This window comes from Oncorhynchus clarkii, chromosome 9 (genome assembly GCF_045791955.1).
Source record: "Oncorhynchus clarkii lewisi isolate Uvic-CL-2024 chromosome 9, UVic_Ocla_1.0, whole genome shotgun sequence".
NCBI classification, from domain to species: domain Eukaryota; kingdom Metazoa; phylum Chordata; class Actinopteri; order Salmoniformes; family Salmonidae; genus Oncorhynchus; species Oncorhynchus clarkii.
Window position 1 is genome coordinate 52,794,505 of NC_092155.1, and position 20,800 is coordinate 52,815,304.

Consider the following 20,800-nt stretch of genomic DNA (forward strand, 5'->3'; position numbering starts at 1 on the left):
TCTGGCTACTTCTTCAGTGGCTTAACCCAACGAGAGATGATCAGAAGTGTTTCCCTAAAAATTGTCTGGGTTTAAACATCTATTGTACAGAAAGGGAATAGCTTAATCAATTGATAGTGACCGAATTAGATTACTTCCCAAGCAAAGCCAGCCTCTGAATATCAAAGAAACAAAACAATGATATCCCCATATGCATCGGAGTGATGTCTTTCCCGGGTATTTTACGGCTGGTTTCTTTACGCCCCTTCCCTGACATGGAGGTAGGCTATTTAAAGTAGTGGGTGGAGGAATTGACCGACAAATCTATTGGTTATAGCAGCCTGTAGCCTAATTTCGTTTGTCAAACAGGTAGGTTTACCTCTTATTTCTTAAATAGGAAGAAATAGGCTCCTACCACAAAGCCCTCTTGTTGTTAGTAAAGTCTAAATAAAATAAAGGTGGGTTAAAATGAATTATGCCTACTCGAATTTGTTTTCTTTCAGCATCATGAGCATCACAGCTTTTTCTGTAGTCCACGATCAGCTCGGTATGCGAATTGGAGTGGGTCTAGGGTATCTGGGATGATGCTGTTGATGTGAGCCATGAGCGGCCTTTCAACTCACTTCATGGTAGTCATTTAGGCAGGTTACCTTCGCTTCCTTAGGCACAGGGACTATGGTGGTCTGCTTGAAACATGTAGGTATTACAGACTCGGTCAGGGAGAGGTTGAAAATGTCAGGTAAGACTCTTGCCAGTTGGTCGGTGCATGCTTTGAGTACACGTCCTGGTAATCCGTCTGGCCCGCGGCTTTGTGAATGAGCTCGTCTGGTAGGCTCACGTGACTGGGCAGCTCACGGCTGTGTTTCCCTTTGTACAGGAGGATAGAATTATGTTCAGATTTGCCAAATGGAGTGCGGGGGAGAGCTTTGTATGCATCTCTGTGTGTGGAGTAAAGGTGTTCAATAGTGATGTGCTGGTAGAAATGAGGTAAAATGGATTTAAGTTTGCCTGCATTAAAGTCCCCGGCCACTAGGAGCGCCGCTTCTGGATGAGCATTTTCTTGTTTGCTTTTGGCCTTAAACAGCTGGTTGAGTGCCGTCTTAGTGCCAGCATCGGTTTGTGGTTGTAAACAGACGGCTATGAATAATATAGATGAGTACCCTCTTGGTAGATAGTGTGGTTTACAGCTTATCATAAGGTACTCTACCTCAGGCGAGCAATACCTTGAGACTTTAATATTAGACATCAAGCACCAGCTGTTATTGACAAATAGACACATACCCCCGTCCTCGTCTAACCAGACGTTGCTTCTCTGTCCTGCCGATGCATGGAAAATTCTGCCAGCTCTATATTATCTGTGTCATCGTTCAGCCACGACTCGGTGAAAAATAAGATATTACAGTTTTTAATGTCCCCATGGTAGGATAGTCTTGATCGTATATCATCCATTTTGTTTTCCAATGATTGCACGTTGGCCAATATAACGGATCATAGTGGAGTTTTACTCACTCTCCCACGAATTCTCAGAAGGCAGCCCGATCCCCGTCCCCTTTTTCTCAGTTTTTTCTTCATGCAATTGACGGGGATTTGGGCCCGTTCCCTAGAAAGCAGTATATCCTTTGCATCAGATTCGTTTAAAAAAAAAACATATTTCCAGTTCGAGGTGTGTTATTGCTGTTCTGATGTTCAGAAGTTATTTTTGGTCATAAGAGACGGTTACAGCAACATTATGTACAAAAAATAAATAAATAAATTAAGTTAGAAACAACGCGAAAAAAACTAGCAAAATAGCACAGTTGGTTAGGAGCCCCCGTAAGACGGCAGCCATCCCCTCTGGCGCCATTCTACCTATTTACACCATCCCAGCAGCTATCTTAGAAATACTGTATAACTTTGCTCTGTGCTTCTCCCATCATGCACATCGAAACCTATACGCTGTTGATAATTTGATTGAGACCACACTAAATAGCCTATAGATTTATTTATTTGTATTTTATTTTTTTATTTCACCTTTATTTAGCCAGGTAGGCAAGTTGAGAACAAGTTCTCATTAATAACTGCGACCTGGCTAAGAATAAAGCAAAGCAGTTCGTCACAAACAACAACACAGAGTTACACATAGAATAAACAAAACATACAGTCAATACAGTTGAAGAACATCTATATATAGTGTGTGTGTAAAAGAGGTAAGAAAAGGGAGGTAAGGCAATAAATAGGCCATGGTGGCGAATTAATTACAGTATACCAATTAGACACTAGAGTGATTGACGTGCAGAAGATGAATGTGCAAGTAGAAATGCAGGGGTGCAAAGGAGCAAGATAAATAAATAAATACAGTATGGGGATGAGGCAGTTGGATGGGCTATTTACAGATGGGCTATGTACAGGTGCAGTGATCTGTGAGCTGCTCAGACAGCTGGTGCTTAAAGCTAGTGAGGGAGGTAAGAGTCTCCAGCTTCAGTGATTTTTGCAATTCATTCCAGTCATTGGCAGCAGAGAACTGGAAGGAAAGGCTGCCAAAGGAGGAATTGGCTTTGGGGGTGACTAGAGAGATATACCTGCTGGAGCACGTGCTACGGGTGGGTGCTGCTATGGTGACCAGTGAGCTGAGATAAGGTGGGGCCTTACCTATCAGAGCCTTGTAGATGACCTGAAGCCAGTGTGTTTAGCGACGAGTATGATGCGAGGGCCAGCCAACGAGAGCGTACAGGAGGCAGTGGTGGGTGGTATATGGGGCTTTGGTGACAAAACGGATGGCACTGTGATAGACTGCATCCAATTAGTTGAGTAGAGTGTTGGGGGCTGTTTTGTAAATTACATTGCCGAAGTCGAGAATCGATAGGATGGTCAGTTTTACGAGGGAATGTTTGGGAGCATGAATGCAGGATGCTTTTTTGCGAAATAGGAAGCCGATTCTAGATTTAATTTTGGATTGGAGATGCTTAATGTGAGTCTGGAAGGAGAGTTTACAGTCTAACCAGACACCTATGTATTTGTAGTTGTCCACATATTCTAAGTCAGAGCCGTCCAGAGTAGTGATGCTGGGCGGGCGGGCAGGTGTGGGCAGCGATCGGTTGAAGAGCATGTATTTGGTTTTACTTGCATTTAAGAGCATTTGGAGGCCACGGAAGGAGTGTTGTATGGCATTGAAGCTCGTCTGGAGGTTAGTTAACACAGTGTCCAAAGAAGTGCCAGAAGTATACAGAATGGTGTCGTCTGTGTGTGTGATATTGCGCGCCCAGCTGAGAATCAGAGATGAGGGCACACATCGATATACAGTATAGCCTAATAAGCAACTAATTCTAAAACCCTGAGAAATATTTAAATTTCATCAATTACAAATGACATAACACTCCCCTTGACTAGATATAAAAAAATACTAAACCCTCCGCTTCACTGAGATTAAAAAAGCATGACCCTCCCCCATTTTCTTTCAGGTAACCATTCTATACATTTTCATCCATCTGTAAGTTGCATCGACTCACTCTGTGTGCAATAATAGTGTTTTTTTTTTAATCACATCTCATCTCTGTACACCACACATACAGTCTCTATTTCCCGAATCGACTCTTCAGATATTTTCATATCTTATCGAGTACAGTGTTGTATTTGTGTATTATTATTACCTCTCCAGTTCTCATTACTGAACATCACAAACCCTTGGATATCTGCACGAACCCTAGCCTCCATAATGAATCAGTGATATACAAATTGGATTAATTGTTTATTTACTAACTAACTAATCAAGTCACAGAATTACATAAACAAACAATATGGTTATTGGTTACTAACACAGTGCATTGATAAGTCCCTAGTGGGCTAAACCAGTATGACGGCTTGGTAGACAATGGAAAGGGGTGGGGACAGTTAAAAAGTGGGAAAGATAAAATGGATCCACTACACACATTTTATAATTTTATTAATTGAAATGTATGTATTTACGCCTGTATGCCATTGTTGTCTTCTCTGTTGGAATCGCCGACCCGTCTGCTGGAGAGTCAGTTCATCAGAGAGTCTCTGGTTAACTTCCCCAGAAGTCACAATGTCTTTCATAGTTGTCACTTTCTCAGCGGCTCTGGATAGTGTCTGTTGTAATGGATATGTCAGGCTTACAGATGGTCGTTGCATGGAATAGATGGTTCCGCTGTTGTTGGTTTTCTCGCGCTAGATTTACATAATTTGCAGCTGCAGACTAGTAATTCTACGTCTAGGATTTGCTCTTATTCTGTAGTGATCGATAGTCTCAGAGTTGAACCATTTCCAGCCATGTAGCCAACACTACACGCTGTCTGGTCTCCTGGGCCTGTTATCTTTTCAAAAGTATTCTTATACTTATTCATTAGGGGTGAAACAGTTCACAAAACTCACTGTTGGGTATGATACGGTACAGTGGCGTCACGGTTTGGTACGGTTTCGATACATCGACAAAATAAATGCCTGAGAAATATGTAATTTGTATTTAGATTTTCCATTTATTATAATAGTAAACATGGGTAGCTTTAATTCCCAGGAGCATATGGAAACAAAGGGACAACAAAAAACAACAGTGCCTAGTCATTTAAAACAGAACTTCAACAAGAGTGCATAGTCCAATTAAGAAGATTAGTCTATCCAAATGATCTGCAGTGAGCACAGATCGGCTTGCTGTGACAATGTCAGCCGCGGTGGAGAATACCCTCTCGCTAGGGACAGAGGTCCCAGGCACAGCCAGGTAGCACCTTGCTAACATGGCAACATGAGGGTATATTAACTCTTTGGTCTTCCACCATGTACAGTTGAAGTTGGAAGTTTACATACACCTTAGCCAACTACATTTAAACTCAGTTTTTCACAATTCCTGACATTTAATCCTGGTAAAAAAATTCCCTGTTTTAGGTCAGTTAGGATCACCACATTATTTTAAGAATGTGAAATGCCAGAATAATAGTAGAGAGAATGATTTATTTCAGCTTTTATTTCTTTCATCACATTCCCAGTGGGTCAGAAGTTTACATACACTCAATTAGTATTTGGTACTGTAGCATTGCCTTTAAATTGTTTAAGTTGGGTCAAACGTTTCGGGTAGTCTTCCACGAGCTTCCCACAATAAGTTGGGTGAATTTTGTTCCATTCCTCCTGGCAGAGCTGGTGTAACTGAGTCAGGTTTGTAGGCCTCCTTGCTCGCACACGCTTTTTCAGTTCTGCCCAAAAATGTTCTATAGGATTTAGGTCAGGGCTTTGTGATGGCCACTCCAATACCTTGACTTTGTTGTCCACAACTTTGGAAGCATGCTTGGGGTCATTGTCCATTTGGAAGTCCCATTTCCAATATATCCACATAATTTTCCTGCCTCATGATGCCATCTATTTTGTGAAGTGCACCAGTCCCTCCTGCAGCAAAGCACCGCCACAACATGATGCTGCCACCCATGTGCTTCACGGTTGGGATGGTGTTCTTCGGCTTGCAAGCCTCCTCCAAACATAGCAATTGTCATTATGGCCAAACAGTTCTATTTTTGTTTCATCAGACCAGAGGACATTTCTCCCCGAAAAGTACGATCTTTGTTCCCATATGCAGTTGCAAACCATAGTCTGACTTTTTTATGACAGTTTTGGAGCAGTGGCTTCTTCCTTGCTGAGCGGCCTTTCAGGTTATGTTGATATAGGACTCGTTTTACTGTGGATATAGATACTTTTGTACCTGTTTCCTCCAGCATCTTCACAAGGGCCTTTGCTGTTGTTCTGGGGCAAATTATTAGTCATGTATTGCCACTACGAGACAAAACACCTTTCTTTTTTTTAAGACAACTTTATTACTAAACTCAGAAAAAAAAGAAACGTCCCTTTTTCAGGACCCTGTCTTTCAAAGATAATTTGTAAAAATCCAAATAACACTGTACACCTGTACAGGATCAGTACATCCGAACATGACACCTGCAGGACAGGTACAGGATGGCAACCACAACTGCCCGAGTTACACCAAGAATGCACAATCCCTCCATCAGTGCTCAGACTGTTCGCAATAGGCTGAGAGAGGCTGGACTGAGGGCTTGTAGGCCGGTTGTAATGCAGGTCCTCATCAGACATAACCGGCAGCAACGTCGCCTATGGGCACATACCCACAGTCGCTGGGGGTGATAGTCTCAACAGGGGTGATAGTCGGATTCACATTTATCGTCAAAGGAATGAGCGTTACACCGAGGCCTGTACTCTGGAGCGGGATTGATTTGGAGATGGAGGGTCCGTCATGGTCTGGGGCGGTGTGTCACAGCATCATCGGACTGAGCTTGTTGTCATTGCAGGCAATCTCAACGCTGTGTGTTACAGGGAAGATATCCTCCTCCCTCATGTGGTACCCTTCCTGCAGGCTCATCCTAACATGACCCTCCAGCATGACAATGTCACCAGCCATACTGCTCGTTCTGTGCGTGATTTCCTGCAAGACAGGAATGTCAGTGTTCTGCCATGGCCAGCAAAGAGCCCGGATCTCATTCCCATTTAGCACGTCTGGGACCTGTTGGATCGGATGGTGAGGCTAGGGCCATTCCCCCCAGAAATGTCTGGGAACTTGCAGGTGTCTTGGTGGAAGAGTGGAGTAACATCTCACAGCAAGAACTGGCAAATCTGGTGCAGTCCATGAGGAGGAGATGCACTGCATTACTTAATGCAGCTGATGGCCACACCAGATACTGACTGTTACCCCGCCCCCTTTGTTCAGGGACACATTATTCCATTTCCATTAGTCACATGTCTGTTCAGTTTATGTCTCAGTTGTTGAATCTTGTTATGCTCATCTGAAGTTTGCTGAAAATAAACGCAGTTGACAGTGAGAGGACATTTCTTTTTTTGCTGGGTTTATATAGATATTTTTCCCACATTAATTTATACGCCAATATTTTTTTGTACAATTAAATATATATATATAATGTATCTTCCTAGCTGGAATATATGATTAATGTATTGTTAGGTTCGCAGTACATACCGAACCGTGCACCCTGGACCCTGTACCGAGCGGTTCAATACGAATACACGTACCGTTTCACCCCTATTATTCATTCATCTTATGAAACATTCAGAACTAAACCTGACAGTTTGGAAATGTCCACTTTAAGAGATACAGTTATGTGTGTTTCCTGTCCTTCATGAGATCACCAAATGAAACACACTCGACATGACTGTCCCTTGAGTGTCCACGGACCATTCCCACATTCTCAAAAATATAAATATTGTTTAATTCTCCCATTTTGGGGATTATGAGTTTCGGCAAGGGAAGCTCTGTTCTCCATAGACTCTCTCCCTCAATACTACATGGCAGTTTCTACCAGGTATTTATGACCGTTGTAAAACCTGATGTGGGAGAGAAAATGAGAGAGGGGGAGCCACGATCTACACCCAAAAAGGGCCACGTCGTGACAGATTCAACTACAAAGACCAAGGAGGTCGTCCAATGCCTTGCAATGAAGTGCACCGATTGGTAGATGGGTAAAAATATATATATATATATCCCTTTGAGCATGATGAAGTTATTAATTACACTTTGGATGGTGTGTCAATACACCCAGTTACTACAAAGATGCGGGCGTCTTTCCTAACTCAGTTGCCGGAGAGGAAGGAAACCGCTCAGGGATTTCACCATGAGGCCAATGGTGACTTTAAAACAGTTACAGAGTTTAATGGCTGTGATAGGAGGAAACTAAGGATGGATCAACAACATTGTAGTTACTCCACATACTAACCTAATTGACATAGTGAAAAGAAGGAAGCCTGTACAGAATAAAAATGTTCCCAAACATGCATCCTGTTTGCAACAAGGCACTAAAGCAATACTGCAACAAAGAAAATTGGCAAAGCAATTCACTTTTTTTCTGAATACAATGTGTTATGTTTGGGGCAAATCCAATACAACACATTACTGAGTACGACTCTCCATATTTTCAACCATAGTGGGGGCTGAATGTTATGGGTATGCTTGTACTCGTTAAGAACTGGGGAGTTTTTCAGGATAAACATTAATGGAATAAGTCAAGGGGTATGAATACTTTCAGAAGGCACTGTATGTCATTTAGCAGACAGTTTTATCCAAAGTGACCGACAGTCTTGCGCGCATATAGTAGCACTGTATAGGGAATAGGGAGTCATTTGAGATTGGCTCAGTGTGTATGGCAGCTGAATTAAGGAGCTGTTGCAGCAGCAGATAATAAAGGGGTGTGTATGTGTGTGCGTGCCTGCATGTGCGTGTACAGTAGGGGGGACTCTAACTCTGCTTAATTTGCGATCGAGTCAGGCCCCCCTGGCCCTCCAGACACAGTGGCAGTGGAGGAGGTGACGGACAGCACAGCACAGCTCTCATGGAGCCGCGGCAGGGATAACGGCAGCCCCATCACCAGCTACCTCATCCAGACCAGGACCCCCTTCACTGTGGGCTGGCAGAGGGTGGACACAGGTAGGCCTGCACATTGATCTAGCCTCTTTGTTTATCTGTGAAGATTTAATTGATAGGTCATACATTTCATTAGGGATGGAAATTAAGCTAGCCCGTGGCTAGTTCTTTTCAGACTGGAATAGCAGAAAATGTGCACAACTAGCCTTACGGCTAGTGAAATTCTGTCTTTTCAAATATGTCTTGGCACAGATTTTGGACCCGGGCTAGTAAAAATTGCAGTCTTCTTGGCCGGTTGGCCAGTGCCCAATATCCATACATTCCATCCCTGCATTTGGGCTCCCGAGGGGTGCAGTGGTCTAAGGCACTGTATCTCAGTGCTAGGAGCGTCACTACAGACCCTGGTAGATTCCAGGCTGTATCTCAACCAGCCATGATTGGGAGTCCCATAGGGCGGAGCACAATTGGCCCAGCTTCGTAAAAAAATAAAAAATGTGATCATGAACATGTGAAAGAATATTTAATGTTGAACCACAACAACAGATCATGTAGATGCCCTATCCTTGGATTAAAGTGAACCGTGTATATTTTTTTACCATAAGGGACTATTTGATTGAAATTATGGTTTATCTACGTTGATGGGATGCCTGATCTTAGCCTTATTTCCCTCTGTCCCTAGTTCCTGAGGTAATTGATGGCAACACACTGACAGCCACGGTGGTGGATCTCAATGCCTGGGTGGAGTACGAGTTTCGAGTTGTGGCAAAGAACAGTGTGGGAGTGGGCGAGCCCAGTCCCACCTCCCTCCAGACACGGACAGAGGATGCAGGTGAGTTGTTCACGCAAATTCCACTCCATAAAATGCTTCATAAAATGCTTCATAAAACGCTTCATAAACTTTTCATGAGAAGTAGTTGGGTCATTCCACGAATAGAGTGCCTTTTGCATCCCTTCTGATTTTAAGTAGAAATTGTGCACCATATAAATTTTTTAGATCCTGTTATATTGAATGGAAGTGCCCTTTAAAAGGTTGATTAAGTTCTGTTATGATAAGTAAATGCCATAATGTAGATATTTTGTTAGATACTGCTCCCTATTTTTTTCATTTTAGCTGTCAAACTAGCTATTCGGTCCAAAACACAAAATTGTTTTCAATGTAATCTACTCATGTTTGCATGCACTGTTTCGTGGTTGTCCAGATCCGGTTTTAGAGAGCTGATTACACCTGCGCATGAGCACTTAGTGCGCACTGGAGCAGCGCGAGAAGTGACAACATCATCAGGTCATCTAGAAATTTGACAAAGTGAATTCAAATAAAATCTTCGGCTGTGAGTGATGGAAAAAAATCAGCCTGTAAGACAATTTACTTTAATAATTTAAAGGATGTTTTTGTAAAGTGTATTATTTGCAATTTTCTCATTTGACTTCTCGATGGGAGCTGCGGCAGGTAGCCTAGTGGTTAGAGCGTTGGGCCAGTGACTGGAAGGTTGCTGGATCAAATCCGGAGTGGATAGGGTAAAAATATGTTGTTCTGCTCCTGAGTAGGGTAGTTAACCCATTGTTCCCCGGGCACAGTGGATGTCGATTAAGGCCAGTCCCCCCCCCCCGCACCCCTCTGATTCAGAGGAGTTGGGTTAAAAGAGGAAGACACATTTCAGTTGAATACATTCAGTTGGACAACTGACTAGGTACTCCCCTTTCCCCCATCTATGAGAACATTAATTTTGGGCTTGACTTCAGAAAAACTGCAATACCAAAATTGTCCTCTGGGTACAGTGAAAAGTATGCTTCTAGACCGGAACCCTGGGGCCTTGGTACCAAGTAATGTAAAGAGAGGGAACCGTCAGATGCGTCATAATATCACGGAAGTAAAGCCACACTAGAAGACAGATTTGAAATGGAATTACATTGAAAACAATGGAGCAGGGTGGGAAAAATCCCATTACTATTTTTGGAAGGTCTGTGGTCACAATTCCACTAAGAAATTAAATAAAGTGCATTCTGAAAGTATTCAGACTCCTTGACTTTTTCAAAAAAAAAATTCATCATCAATCTACACACACAATACCCCATAATGACAAAGAAAAAAACTGAACTATCACATTTACATACGTATTCAGTCCCTTTACTCAATTACAGCCTTGAGTCTTCTTGGGTATAACACTACAAGCTTGGCACACTTGTATTTGGAGAGTTTCTCCCATTCTTCTCTGCAGATCTTCTCAAGCTTGGTCAAGTTGGAAGGGGGAGCATTGCTGCACAGCTATTTTAAAGTCTCTCCAGAGATGTTCGATCAGGTTCAAGTCCGGGCTCTGGCAGGGCCACTCAAGGACATTGAGAGACTTGTCTCGAAGCCACACCTGCATTGTCTTGGCTGTGTGCTTAGGTTCGTTGTCCTGTTGGAAGGTGAACCTCCCCAGCCTGAGCAATCTGGAGCAGGTTTTCATCAAGGATCTCTTCGTACTTTGCTCCGTTCATCTTTCCCTCGATCCTGACTAGTCTCCCAGTTCCAGCCTCTGAAAAACATCCCCATAGCATGATTCTTCCACCACCCTGCTTCACCATAGAGATGGTGCCAGGTTTCCTCCAGACATGACGCTTGGCATTCAGACCAAAGATTTCTTGGTTTCTTGGTTTCATCAGACCAGAGAATCTTGTTTTTCATGGTCTGAGAGTCCTTTAGGTGCCTTTGGGCAAACTCCAAGTGGGCTGTCATTTGCCTTTTACTGAGGAGTGGCTTCCATAGAGATGGCCACTCTACCATAAAAGCCTGATTGGTGGAGTGCTGCAGAGATGCTTGTCCTTCTGGAAAATTCTCCCATCTGTCATAGTGACCACCTCCCAGACCAAGGCCCTTCTCCCCCGATTGCTGAGTTTGGCCGGGCGGCCAGCTCTATCAAGAGTCTTGATGGTTCCAAACGTCTTCCATTTAGGAATGATGGAGGCCACTGTGTTCTTGGGGACCTTCAATGACGCAGACATTTTTTGGTACCCTTCCCCAGATCTGACATGACACAATCCTGTCTCAGAGCTCTACGGACAATTATTTCGGCCTCATGGCATGTTTTTTTGCTCTGACAAGCACTGTCAACTGTGGGATCTTATATAGACAGGTGTGTGCCTTTCCAAATGATGACCAATCAATTGAATTTACCACAGGTAGACTCCATTGAAGTTGTAGAAACATCTCAAGGATGATCAATGGAAAAAGGATGCACCTGAGCTCAATTTCAAGTCTCATAGCAAAGTGTCTGAATACTTTGTCATTATGGGGTATTGTGTGTAGACTGATGAGGGAAAACATGTATTTAATACATTTTCGAATAAGGCTGTAACGTAACAAAATGTGGAAAAGTCAAGGGGTCTGAATACTTTACGAATGCACTGTATTTGCAACGGATGCTATTGGCAAGCTATTTGATTTGTTTTTTTTATGGGTCCATTATTATCCCATTTTAATTTTATAAGATGATTTGGGCAGAGGAATTTAATCAATTTAATTTGTAAAATTCAATATAACTAAAATATCACAAAGATATCGTAATAAACCCCCAGTAACAACGTATTTTTTGTCAGGGAATAGGAAACAAGAACCTCAACCTACAGCAGTCAATTGTTTTTGCCATATTTAGAAGCAAGCATCAACACACTTGATAAAAACTGAAACACACATGTGAAAGCTTAATTACATAAAGGATGGAATATGTCCATGATAAAAACAAGAGAATGGAATATAATTGGATAAATTAGAAAAAAGATTAGTTGAGATGCAGCCAACACTCGTGTGTGGGTTGCTATTCCTAAAATCAATATGGACATCACCTGGCGCTGAAAGCTGAGTAGGCTAATTTAATAACAAGAGCACTTTGTTGGAGCCCTATTTAGAAATAAGAGATAGGCTCACCTGTTTGATATATGCAGTAATGTTATTCATATATTTGTTGGTAGGCCTAACTATTTCCTCAAATACTGTCACCAGGCCTGCCTCTATGTCTGTGGAGGGCTTGGTGTATGGCTGAATAAAGGGCTCGAATTGAGGGGGTAAAGGGCAAAAAGCATACCCCTTGTTAGCTTGAGGGAGGAAATAAAATGGATCCAGATTATATAAAGCAATCAATAATGATGATAAACTCGATGATTAACACAATGCTTTGTACGAGCTGTAAAATACATAAGAAAGACACGGCTCTGATGCACACGGAGATAAAGTATATTTGGTTAGTCTATGACATTCAGAGGTTGAGCTACGGCCTTCTGCAGGTTGAGGACAACAACAATATTGACTTTGTTTGGGAAGTATTTAGTAATCTAATACAATCACAATGTGACTGTTGCTATTAATTGAGATATTCAAGTTATGTAAAAGAGAATATGTTTTTAAGCCCAGGCAGCTTTTAGGGACGCACTTGTATCTTTTACTTTTGGGTTAAGCCACGGACGAGTAGCCAGCTTCAAATTCTTCATCGGACTCAGGCCTCATGTCTGGGCTGGATTCATGATGACGTCTCATATTTAATTATTTACTTACAGCGACAGTTTTGTTGCAAACAAGACACTGGTTTGGCATCGGAGAAGTATGGTAAGATGAATATCACTTAATAGGGTATTAATAGAGACATTGACATTTTTATCTTATTGTAATTTAATTAATTAGCCCACTAACTAGATGTGTTCAATGTGTAGTGTAGGCCTATGAATTGGGCTGCGAGTCTTTGCTAGCCTTTGCTGTTCTGGCCCGCTGACTAGCTACAAGCTCAGGAAGAAATTCGCTGGAGGCCAAACCTAGTTGCCAAACCTTGTTGCATATCGTAAATTCAATCACCCCCTTCACGATCTTCATCATCATTCAGATCGTTCAAAAATGTGTGGATACAGCTAAACTTGAAGAACTCATGGTTCTCTGTGGTATTCTCTGTGAAGTGACGTTATGTTGTTGCTCGCTAGTGCGGTATGCTGAAGAAACAATATACTGTACAATGTAACAACAATTGCTCGCAAACGGCACAGGTGTGAGATTTGTTTCACTATAGAAGCACTGGTCCTCTTAAATTGTAATTCCAGGTTGAACAAAAATATTTCAGGGCATATTCACAAAAGGGATGTATACAGTCATGACAAGTATAGGGTTGCTATAAGACGAAAATAGCTCCCCAAAACCATCTGATGTTTAAATGTAATTTATTACTAGAATTGTGATCACAGACCTTCCCAAAAATACATTGAATTGAGTTTTAATATGCCCGACCCTGCTCCATTGTTTTCAATGTAAATCCGTTTAAAATCTGGCTCCCAGTGTGGCTTTACTTCCGGGGTATTATGATGCATCTGACTCAGTGCTTGACTTAGGCCGGAACTGTCCGGAGTGCCGTCATCCCACCTCCAATTTTGGGGGAACGGCGTACGGGCACCTCTATAAAACAAAGTGGCTTATCACCAGCCTGGATTCACACACACACAGTGTAAAAAAAAAAGGTTGATCAAAACGAAATTAAGGCGAGATCTGCATTGAATAACAATGGAGAGTGGGCATTCATATCCTGATTCCACTGTTCAGGTTTATTTGCCGCTAGTCTGTGAATCCAGTTTATACGTGTCAGTAGTCTGTTCGAGTTTGAGAATTCGCAGATTGAGAATGCGCCAGACTGAATGTACAGGATGTGCTGTTCCAAATTGCCAAATGAGGGTTCTTACTGTCATGAAAATCCTGGAAAAGTCATGGAATTTTAACGTTTTCCTTTTTAAAATATATGCTCAATCACTTAAAAATGTACATATCAGCCATGATCAGAATTAGGCCTACCCTCAGTGCATCTCTCTGTGTGTGCTGTGATTCATCTGCATGTGTGCCAGTGCGAATGGGCTGTTGCTCGAGGAAAGAGAGACATTTCAGCAGCAGGTAGCCTAGAAAATAATTTCATTAACTATATAGCCAATACAAAACATAACTAGCCGTACTACAAGCTATATCGCTAGTTAACTTTTTAGCTATAAGCATTAACGTTGTAGACTCGTTGTCGTCTTTTCACCGGCACTGTTGCGAAATACTGTACGATTCAAAAGTTGGACACACCTACTCATTCCCAGTGGCGGAAGAAGTACCCAATTGTCATACTTGAGTAAAAGTTAAGATATCTTAATAGAAAATGACTCAAGTAAAAGTGAAAGTCCCCCATTAAAATACTACTTGAGTAAAAGTCTAAAAGTATTTGGTTTTAAATATACTTAAGTATCAAAAGTAAATGTAATGTTAATATACATTAAGTATCAAAAGTAAACGTATAAATCATTTCAAATTCCTTATATTAAGCAAGTAATTAACATTTTTGGATAGCCAGGGGCACACTCCAACACTCAGACATAATTTACAAACTAAGAAGTTGTGCTTCGTGAGTCTTTGAATCCACCAGATCAGAGGCAGTAGGGATTACCAGTGATGTTCTCCTTATTAGTATATGAATTGGACCGTTTTCCTGTCCTGCTAAGCATTTAAAATATAAAGAGTACTTTTGTGTGTCAGGAAAAATTTATAGAGTAAAAAGTACATTATTGTCTTTAGAAATCTAGTGAAGTACAAGTAAAAGTTGCAAAAAAATAAAAAATAAAGTAAAGTACAGATACCCCAAAAAACCACTGCTCACACCAATAAGAAGAAGAGACTTGCTTGGGCCAAGAAACACAATTAATGGACATTAGACCAGTGGAAATCTGTCCTTTGGTCGGATGACTCCAAATGGAGATTTTTGGTTCCAACCGCCGTGTCTTCGTGAGAAGCAGAGTAGGTGAACGGATGATCTCCTCATGTGTGATTCCCACCGTGAAGCATGGAGGAGGATGTGTGATGGTGTGGGGGTGCTTTGCTGGTGACACTGTCAGTGATTTTTTTTAAATTCAAGGCACCCTTAACCAGCATGGCTACCACAGCATTCTGCATCGATAAGCCATCCCATCTGGTTTTCAACAGGACAATGACCCAACACACCTCCAGGCTGTGTAAGAGCTATTTGACCAAGAAGGAGAGTGGTGGAGGGCTGCATCAGATGACCTGGCCTCCACAATCACCCGACTTCAACCCAATTGAGATGGTTTGGGATGAGTTGGACCGCAGAGGAAGGAAAAGCAGCCAACACGTGCTGAGCATATGTGGGAACTCCTTCAAGACTGTTGGAAAAGCATTCCAGGTGAAGCTGGTTGAGAGAATGAAAGATTGTGCAAATCTGTCATCACGGCAAAGGGTGGCTACTTTGAAGAATCCAAAATATATTTTGATTGGTTTAACACTTTTTTGGTTACTACATGATTCCCTATGTGTAATTTCATAGTTTTGATATCTTCAATATTATTAAAAAAATTAGGTAAATTACTAAAAACTACGAAAAACCCTGGAATGAGTAGGTGTGTCCAAACTTTTGACTGGTGCTGTATATATATTTTTTTGTTTTAGCAAAACAGGTGGGGCTCAAAATAGGTGGGGCTCTGCCCCTGCCCTGAATGACGGGTCGCCACTGCTCCTGCACCTCTCATCCCAAGTCAAGCACTGATATGACAGTTGCTTCTCTTTACATTTCTTGCTTTGTCCGAACCTAGCATTGAATCAAGGCGATTTGTCGCGCTATGCAGAGACGTCCCAAGGATCCCGGATAGCATGGATGATGCAGATGGGTCGCCACTAGTTGCCACAAGTCATGAACCCCCCTATTTCTACAATTTATTTTCTTAAATCTAGCCCTAACCTTAGCGCTAACCTTAACCACACTGCTAACATTTGCCTAACCCTAACATTTAATTATTACATTTTGACTTTGTGGTTGTGGTAACTAGTGGAAACCATGCAGATGTTGATATTTTCCGAGGCGCAGGTTGCTCGGCAACCCTCCTGGACTTGCCCGGACAGGACTGCCCCTCACCCGGCTATAGCCAGCGTGAGAAACTTGCTAGCTTCTGAAATAACTTACTTTAATATAGACCACATGGAAAATTAATAAATCAGATTTTCAATATGAATAAAGACTTGTTAAAGTGCCAAAAATCTGCATTTTGACATGTCCCTCATGTTTTTCTGACTTCTAGAAGAGTTTCAACCTAATTTCTGAAGATTATTATTTATTTCACGTGATTAATTTTGCTTTGTCCTTCATTTTAAGGCCAACGCTGTTAAGTGAACTGAACTCTCGTTTTAATATGGTGATACTATTCCCAAAATAAATAAAAAATAAATAAAAAACATTGAACATCTAGTAGTCAAATCATAGTGTAAAAGCAGGTGAGTTGGATCTTCTGGTGTTTTGTGGTGGAAAACTGAGACGGATGACAATAACACGTTAACCCTGTTTCCTATAGATACGTAGATAGGCTAGAAATGTTTTAGAAATTACATTTTTTTGTGAAACTTGCATTCAATTGCCCCTCCCTGTTGCACACAGCAAGCTTCCATTCTCCCTGTCACAAGAGTTATGGCTAATTTAAGATGAACTTAAACCCTGTTACGTCAACCCTGTTAATTGGCACTTACTTTATACATTTTTCTTTATTACTTTATAAAATGTTCTATAACAGAATGCGATAGGTGAAAGTTTTGTATTTGCAAATTACACTACCCAAAAGGCAGTCAACTGTTGGAATGACCCAGCTGTTGGATACAACCCTCCTCCAATCGGGCCCGGGCTCAAACAGTATTTGTTTATATAAAAGATTCTTATTAAGCCGTGGTTAAACGAGCTTGTCTGGCGCAGTGGAACCAATGGAATTGGAAGTCCCAAAAACCCCAACCATCTGGAACTCCAGACAGGCTCAATCAAATGTTCAAAGTATAAAGCAAAACAAATATTATTTGAACCCAGATCTGCTTCAAATAGCTTTGTCAATACAAATGTCTCAAGCTATCTGAAACAAAAGACATGTGCCAGCTAGTGTTGTCATAAACATGGTCTCTGTTGTGTAGTTCCTGATGCTGCACCCACTGATGTTGGAGGAGGGGGCGGCAGCAGATCAGAGTTGGTTGTTACATGGGAGGTAAGTCGTCGTTTGTTCCAGTCTCCTCTAATTTATTTATCTTAATTTAATAAGGCAAGTCAGTTAAGAACAAATTCTTATTTTCAATGATGGCCGAGGAACAGTGAGTTAACTGTGGAAGAATGACAGATTTTTACATTGTCAGCTCAGGGATTTGATCTTGCAACCTTTTGGTTACTAGTCCAACGCTCTAACCACTAGGCTACCTGCCGCCCCGCTAAAGGGAAACTGTTGTCCTTACTTGTATATCATTTAATAAGGTGCTTATTATTTTACATTAAATCAGTTAGTTGGCTTGTGGGTGTTGTAAATCCAGAGCTGTTGAAATGTGGCTCCGGAGCAGCAGTTGCAATTCCTTAGTTGAGGCGCCCGTATAAGCCCTTGGCAAACAAATGCAGAACATGCCACCTGACAGATGAATTGTTTTCAATTCATGATACTTTGAATGATTAAAAGGGTACAATTCAATCAAATCAGAACCTTGGAAATCCCACACTGTTGCAAAACTGCAGTACTGCTAAGTTACATCAGATAAAATGTTTAGGCATCATAAGTGCCAAACAAATAATGTAATGATGATATAAGCTAAATACATTAAGAATTCTACTCTTCACCTATTATTGAAAATATTTAATTTCAAGAACTGTGGGAATAACGTTCCATTAAAAAGGCTGCAGGGAAATATATAATGCGCCCAATAGTTTTAATATCTGCTTTTCTTGCTCATTTCAATTATAGTCAGGTAGCAAAGAAAACAAATTTGAAGGTCATGGTTGTGAGATTGGATGTGATGGTGTCTGGCGTGATGACTCGCTGAATGTGTGTTTTGTATGTGTTTTAATATCACTATAGTTGTGTTTCACTCCCAGCCTGTTCCCGAGGAACTGCAGAACGGTGAGAGCTTCGGTTACATTATCGCGTTCCGTGGCCTCGGTGAGATGACCTGGACCCACGTCGCCACCTCTGCTCCAGGGGCATCCCGCTATGTGTACCGGAACGACAGCATCGCTCCCTTCTCACCCTTCCACGTGAAGGTGGGAGCCTATAACAGCAAAGGGCAGGGCCCGTTCAGTCCCGTGGTCACCATCTACTCTGCAGAGGAAGGTGAGAGATAAACCATGTATACTCCAACAGTTCCAAAAAAATTGTCCTTTCCTTGCTTCATTGGTTTCCACAACCACTTATTTGAAAGGGTATGATAGGATTTATTTTATGTATCCTGACTGTTTGACTCTATTAAAGCACAAGGCGAGACCCAAATGCACACATTGGAGGCCAGATGGTTGGAGTCTTACAATGATTATTAATCCAAAAGGGTAGGCAAGAGAATGGTCGTGGACAGGCAAAAAGGTCAAAACCAGATCAGAGTCCAGGAGGTACAGAGTGGCAGACAGGCTTGTTGTCAAGGCAGGCAGAATGGTCAGGCAGGCGGGTACAAAGTCCAGAAACGGGCAAGGGTCAAAACCGGGAGGACGAGAAAAAGGAGAATGCAAAAAGCAGGAGAACGGGAAAACCACTGGTTGACTTGGAAACGTAAAAGACGAACTGGCACAGAGAGACGGGAAACACAGGGATAAATACACTAGGGAAAACAAGCGACACCTGGAGGGGGTGGAGACAATAACGAGGACAGGTGAAACTGATCAAGGTGTGACAGTACCCCCCCCCCCCCCCCCCCTCTAGGGACGCCACCTTGTGTCCTACCTGGGCTCATACCTGGTTGACTGGGGTGTCGGCGGTGGAAGTCGGTGATGAGGGCTGGATCCAGGATGTCTCTAGCGGGAACCCTGCACCTCTCCTCCGGGCCCTAACCCTCACAGTTAACCAGGTACTGGAAACCCCTGCCCCATGGTCGAACACCCAGGAGACGTTTTACTGTATAGGCCGGATGGCCATCAATGACACGGGGAGGGGGGGTGGGCCTAGGGACAGAAGACAAAGAGCAGTGAGACACGGGCTTAATCTTAGACATATGGAAGGTAGGGTGAATACAGAGGGTACGGGGTAACACAAGACAGACAGCAGTGGAACTCAGGACTCTGGAGATGGGAAAAGGACCAATGAAACAAGGGGACTGTTTGTGGGACTCTACCCGAAGGGGCAGGTCCCGTGTGGACAGCCATACCCTCTGCCCAATGCGGTAGCGGGGAGCTGGGGTCTGGCACCTGCTTGTCGACGATACCTGGAGTTGGTCTTCAGAATAGCCGCCATGGCTCTTCTCCAGGTACATTGACAGCGGTGGACAAACATCTGGGCCGAGGGTACGCTGACCTCCTGCTCTTGTTCAGGGAAGAGTGGAGGCTGATTCCCCTTTTGAGTGCTCCATGGGGTGAGTCCTGTGGCAGAACTGGGAAGACTGTTCCAGGCATACTCCACCCAGAAAAGTTGACGGCTCCAGGTAGTGGGGTTGGTTGAGACCAGGCACCTTAAGGTAGTCTCCAGGTCTTGATTGGCTCGCTCCGACTGACCTTTAATTTGGGAATGGAATCAGGATGACAGGCTGGCCGACGACCCAATAAGGGTGCAGAATGCCTTCCAGAACTGAGACGAGAACTGAGGAACCCGATCGGAGACCATGTCTACTGGGAGGCCATGGAGCCGGAAGACATACTGCACCATAAGCTGGGCCGTCTCCTTGGCAGAAGTTAGTTTGGCGAGAGGGAGGAAATGGGCTGCCTTGGAGAACCGGTCGACTACCTTCAGAATGACAGTGTTTCCATCAGACGGCGGGAGCCCAGTGACAAAGTCCAGAGATATATGAGACCAGGGACGATGAGGAACCGGTAGTGGCTGCAGGAGGCCAGAAGGAGCTTGCGTTGGAGTCTTGTTTTGAGCACACACAGTGCATGTGGTAGTGAAGGCAGAGACAGGCAGAGACATCAGGGACCATTGTGGGCCACCAGGCTAGTGTACGACGGGACCCTGGATTACATGTCAGCCTGGAGGAATGAGCCCATTCCAGGACCCGGGACCGGACTGGACTAGGGACAAACAGCCGCTTAGCCGGGACCCCTTCAGGTCCAGGCTAGGAGCGTTGTGCCTTACGGACCAGGTTCTCAATACCCCAATCCACAGTGGCAGCAAGGCATGAGGTAGGGAGAATGGTTTCAGAGGTTGAGGGTGTGGCAGAGGAACTGTGTAGGCGGGAGAGGGCGTCAGGCTTCACATTCTTTGACCCTGGGCGGTCGGAGATGGTGAAGTTATATCTGTTGAACAGGAGGGCCCACCGGGGGCCTGAAGTTGAGGCGATTGGCTGTACAGAGATATTCCAGGTTGTTATGGTCGGTCCAGACCAGGAATGGCTGTTCTGCTCCTTCCAGCCAGTGCCTTCACACTTCCAATGCCATCTTCACCGCCAGTTGTTCTCGGTTGCCAACATCGTAGTTCCTCTTAGCAGGATTGAAATGATGGGACAGGAAAGCACAGGGATGAAGCTTCTGGTGCTGGGCAGAT

General features: G+C 43.1%; 1 protein-coding gene across 1 annotated transcript in view; it reads left to right on the forward strand.

Moving 5' to 3' along the window:
* The window catches only part of LOC139416524 (contactin 3a, tandem duplicate 2), a 62,373-nt gene that overhangs the window by 25,340 nt on the left and 16,233 nt on the right, over positions 1–20,800 (forward strand). Inside the window, exons 15-18 of the mRNA XM_071165227.1 lie at positions 8,243–8,401; positions 9,018–9,167; positions 17,277–17,347; positions 18,217–18,451. Of these exons, the coding sequence (XP_071021328.1) occupies positions 8,243–8,401; positions 9,018–9,167; positions 17,277–17,347; positions 18,217–18,451 (615 nt within the window). The remainder of the gene's footprint in view (positions 1–8,242; positions 8,402–9,017; positions 9,168–17,276; positions 17,348–18,216; positions 18,452–20,800) is intronic.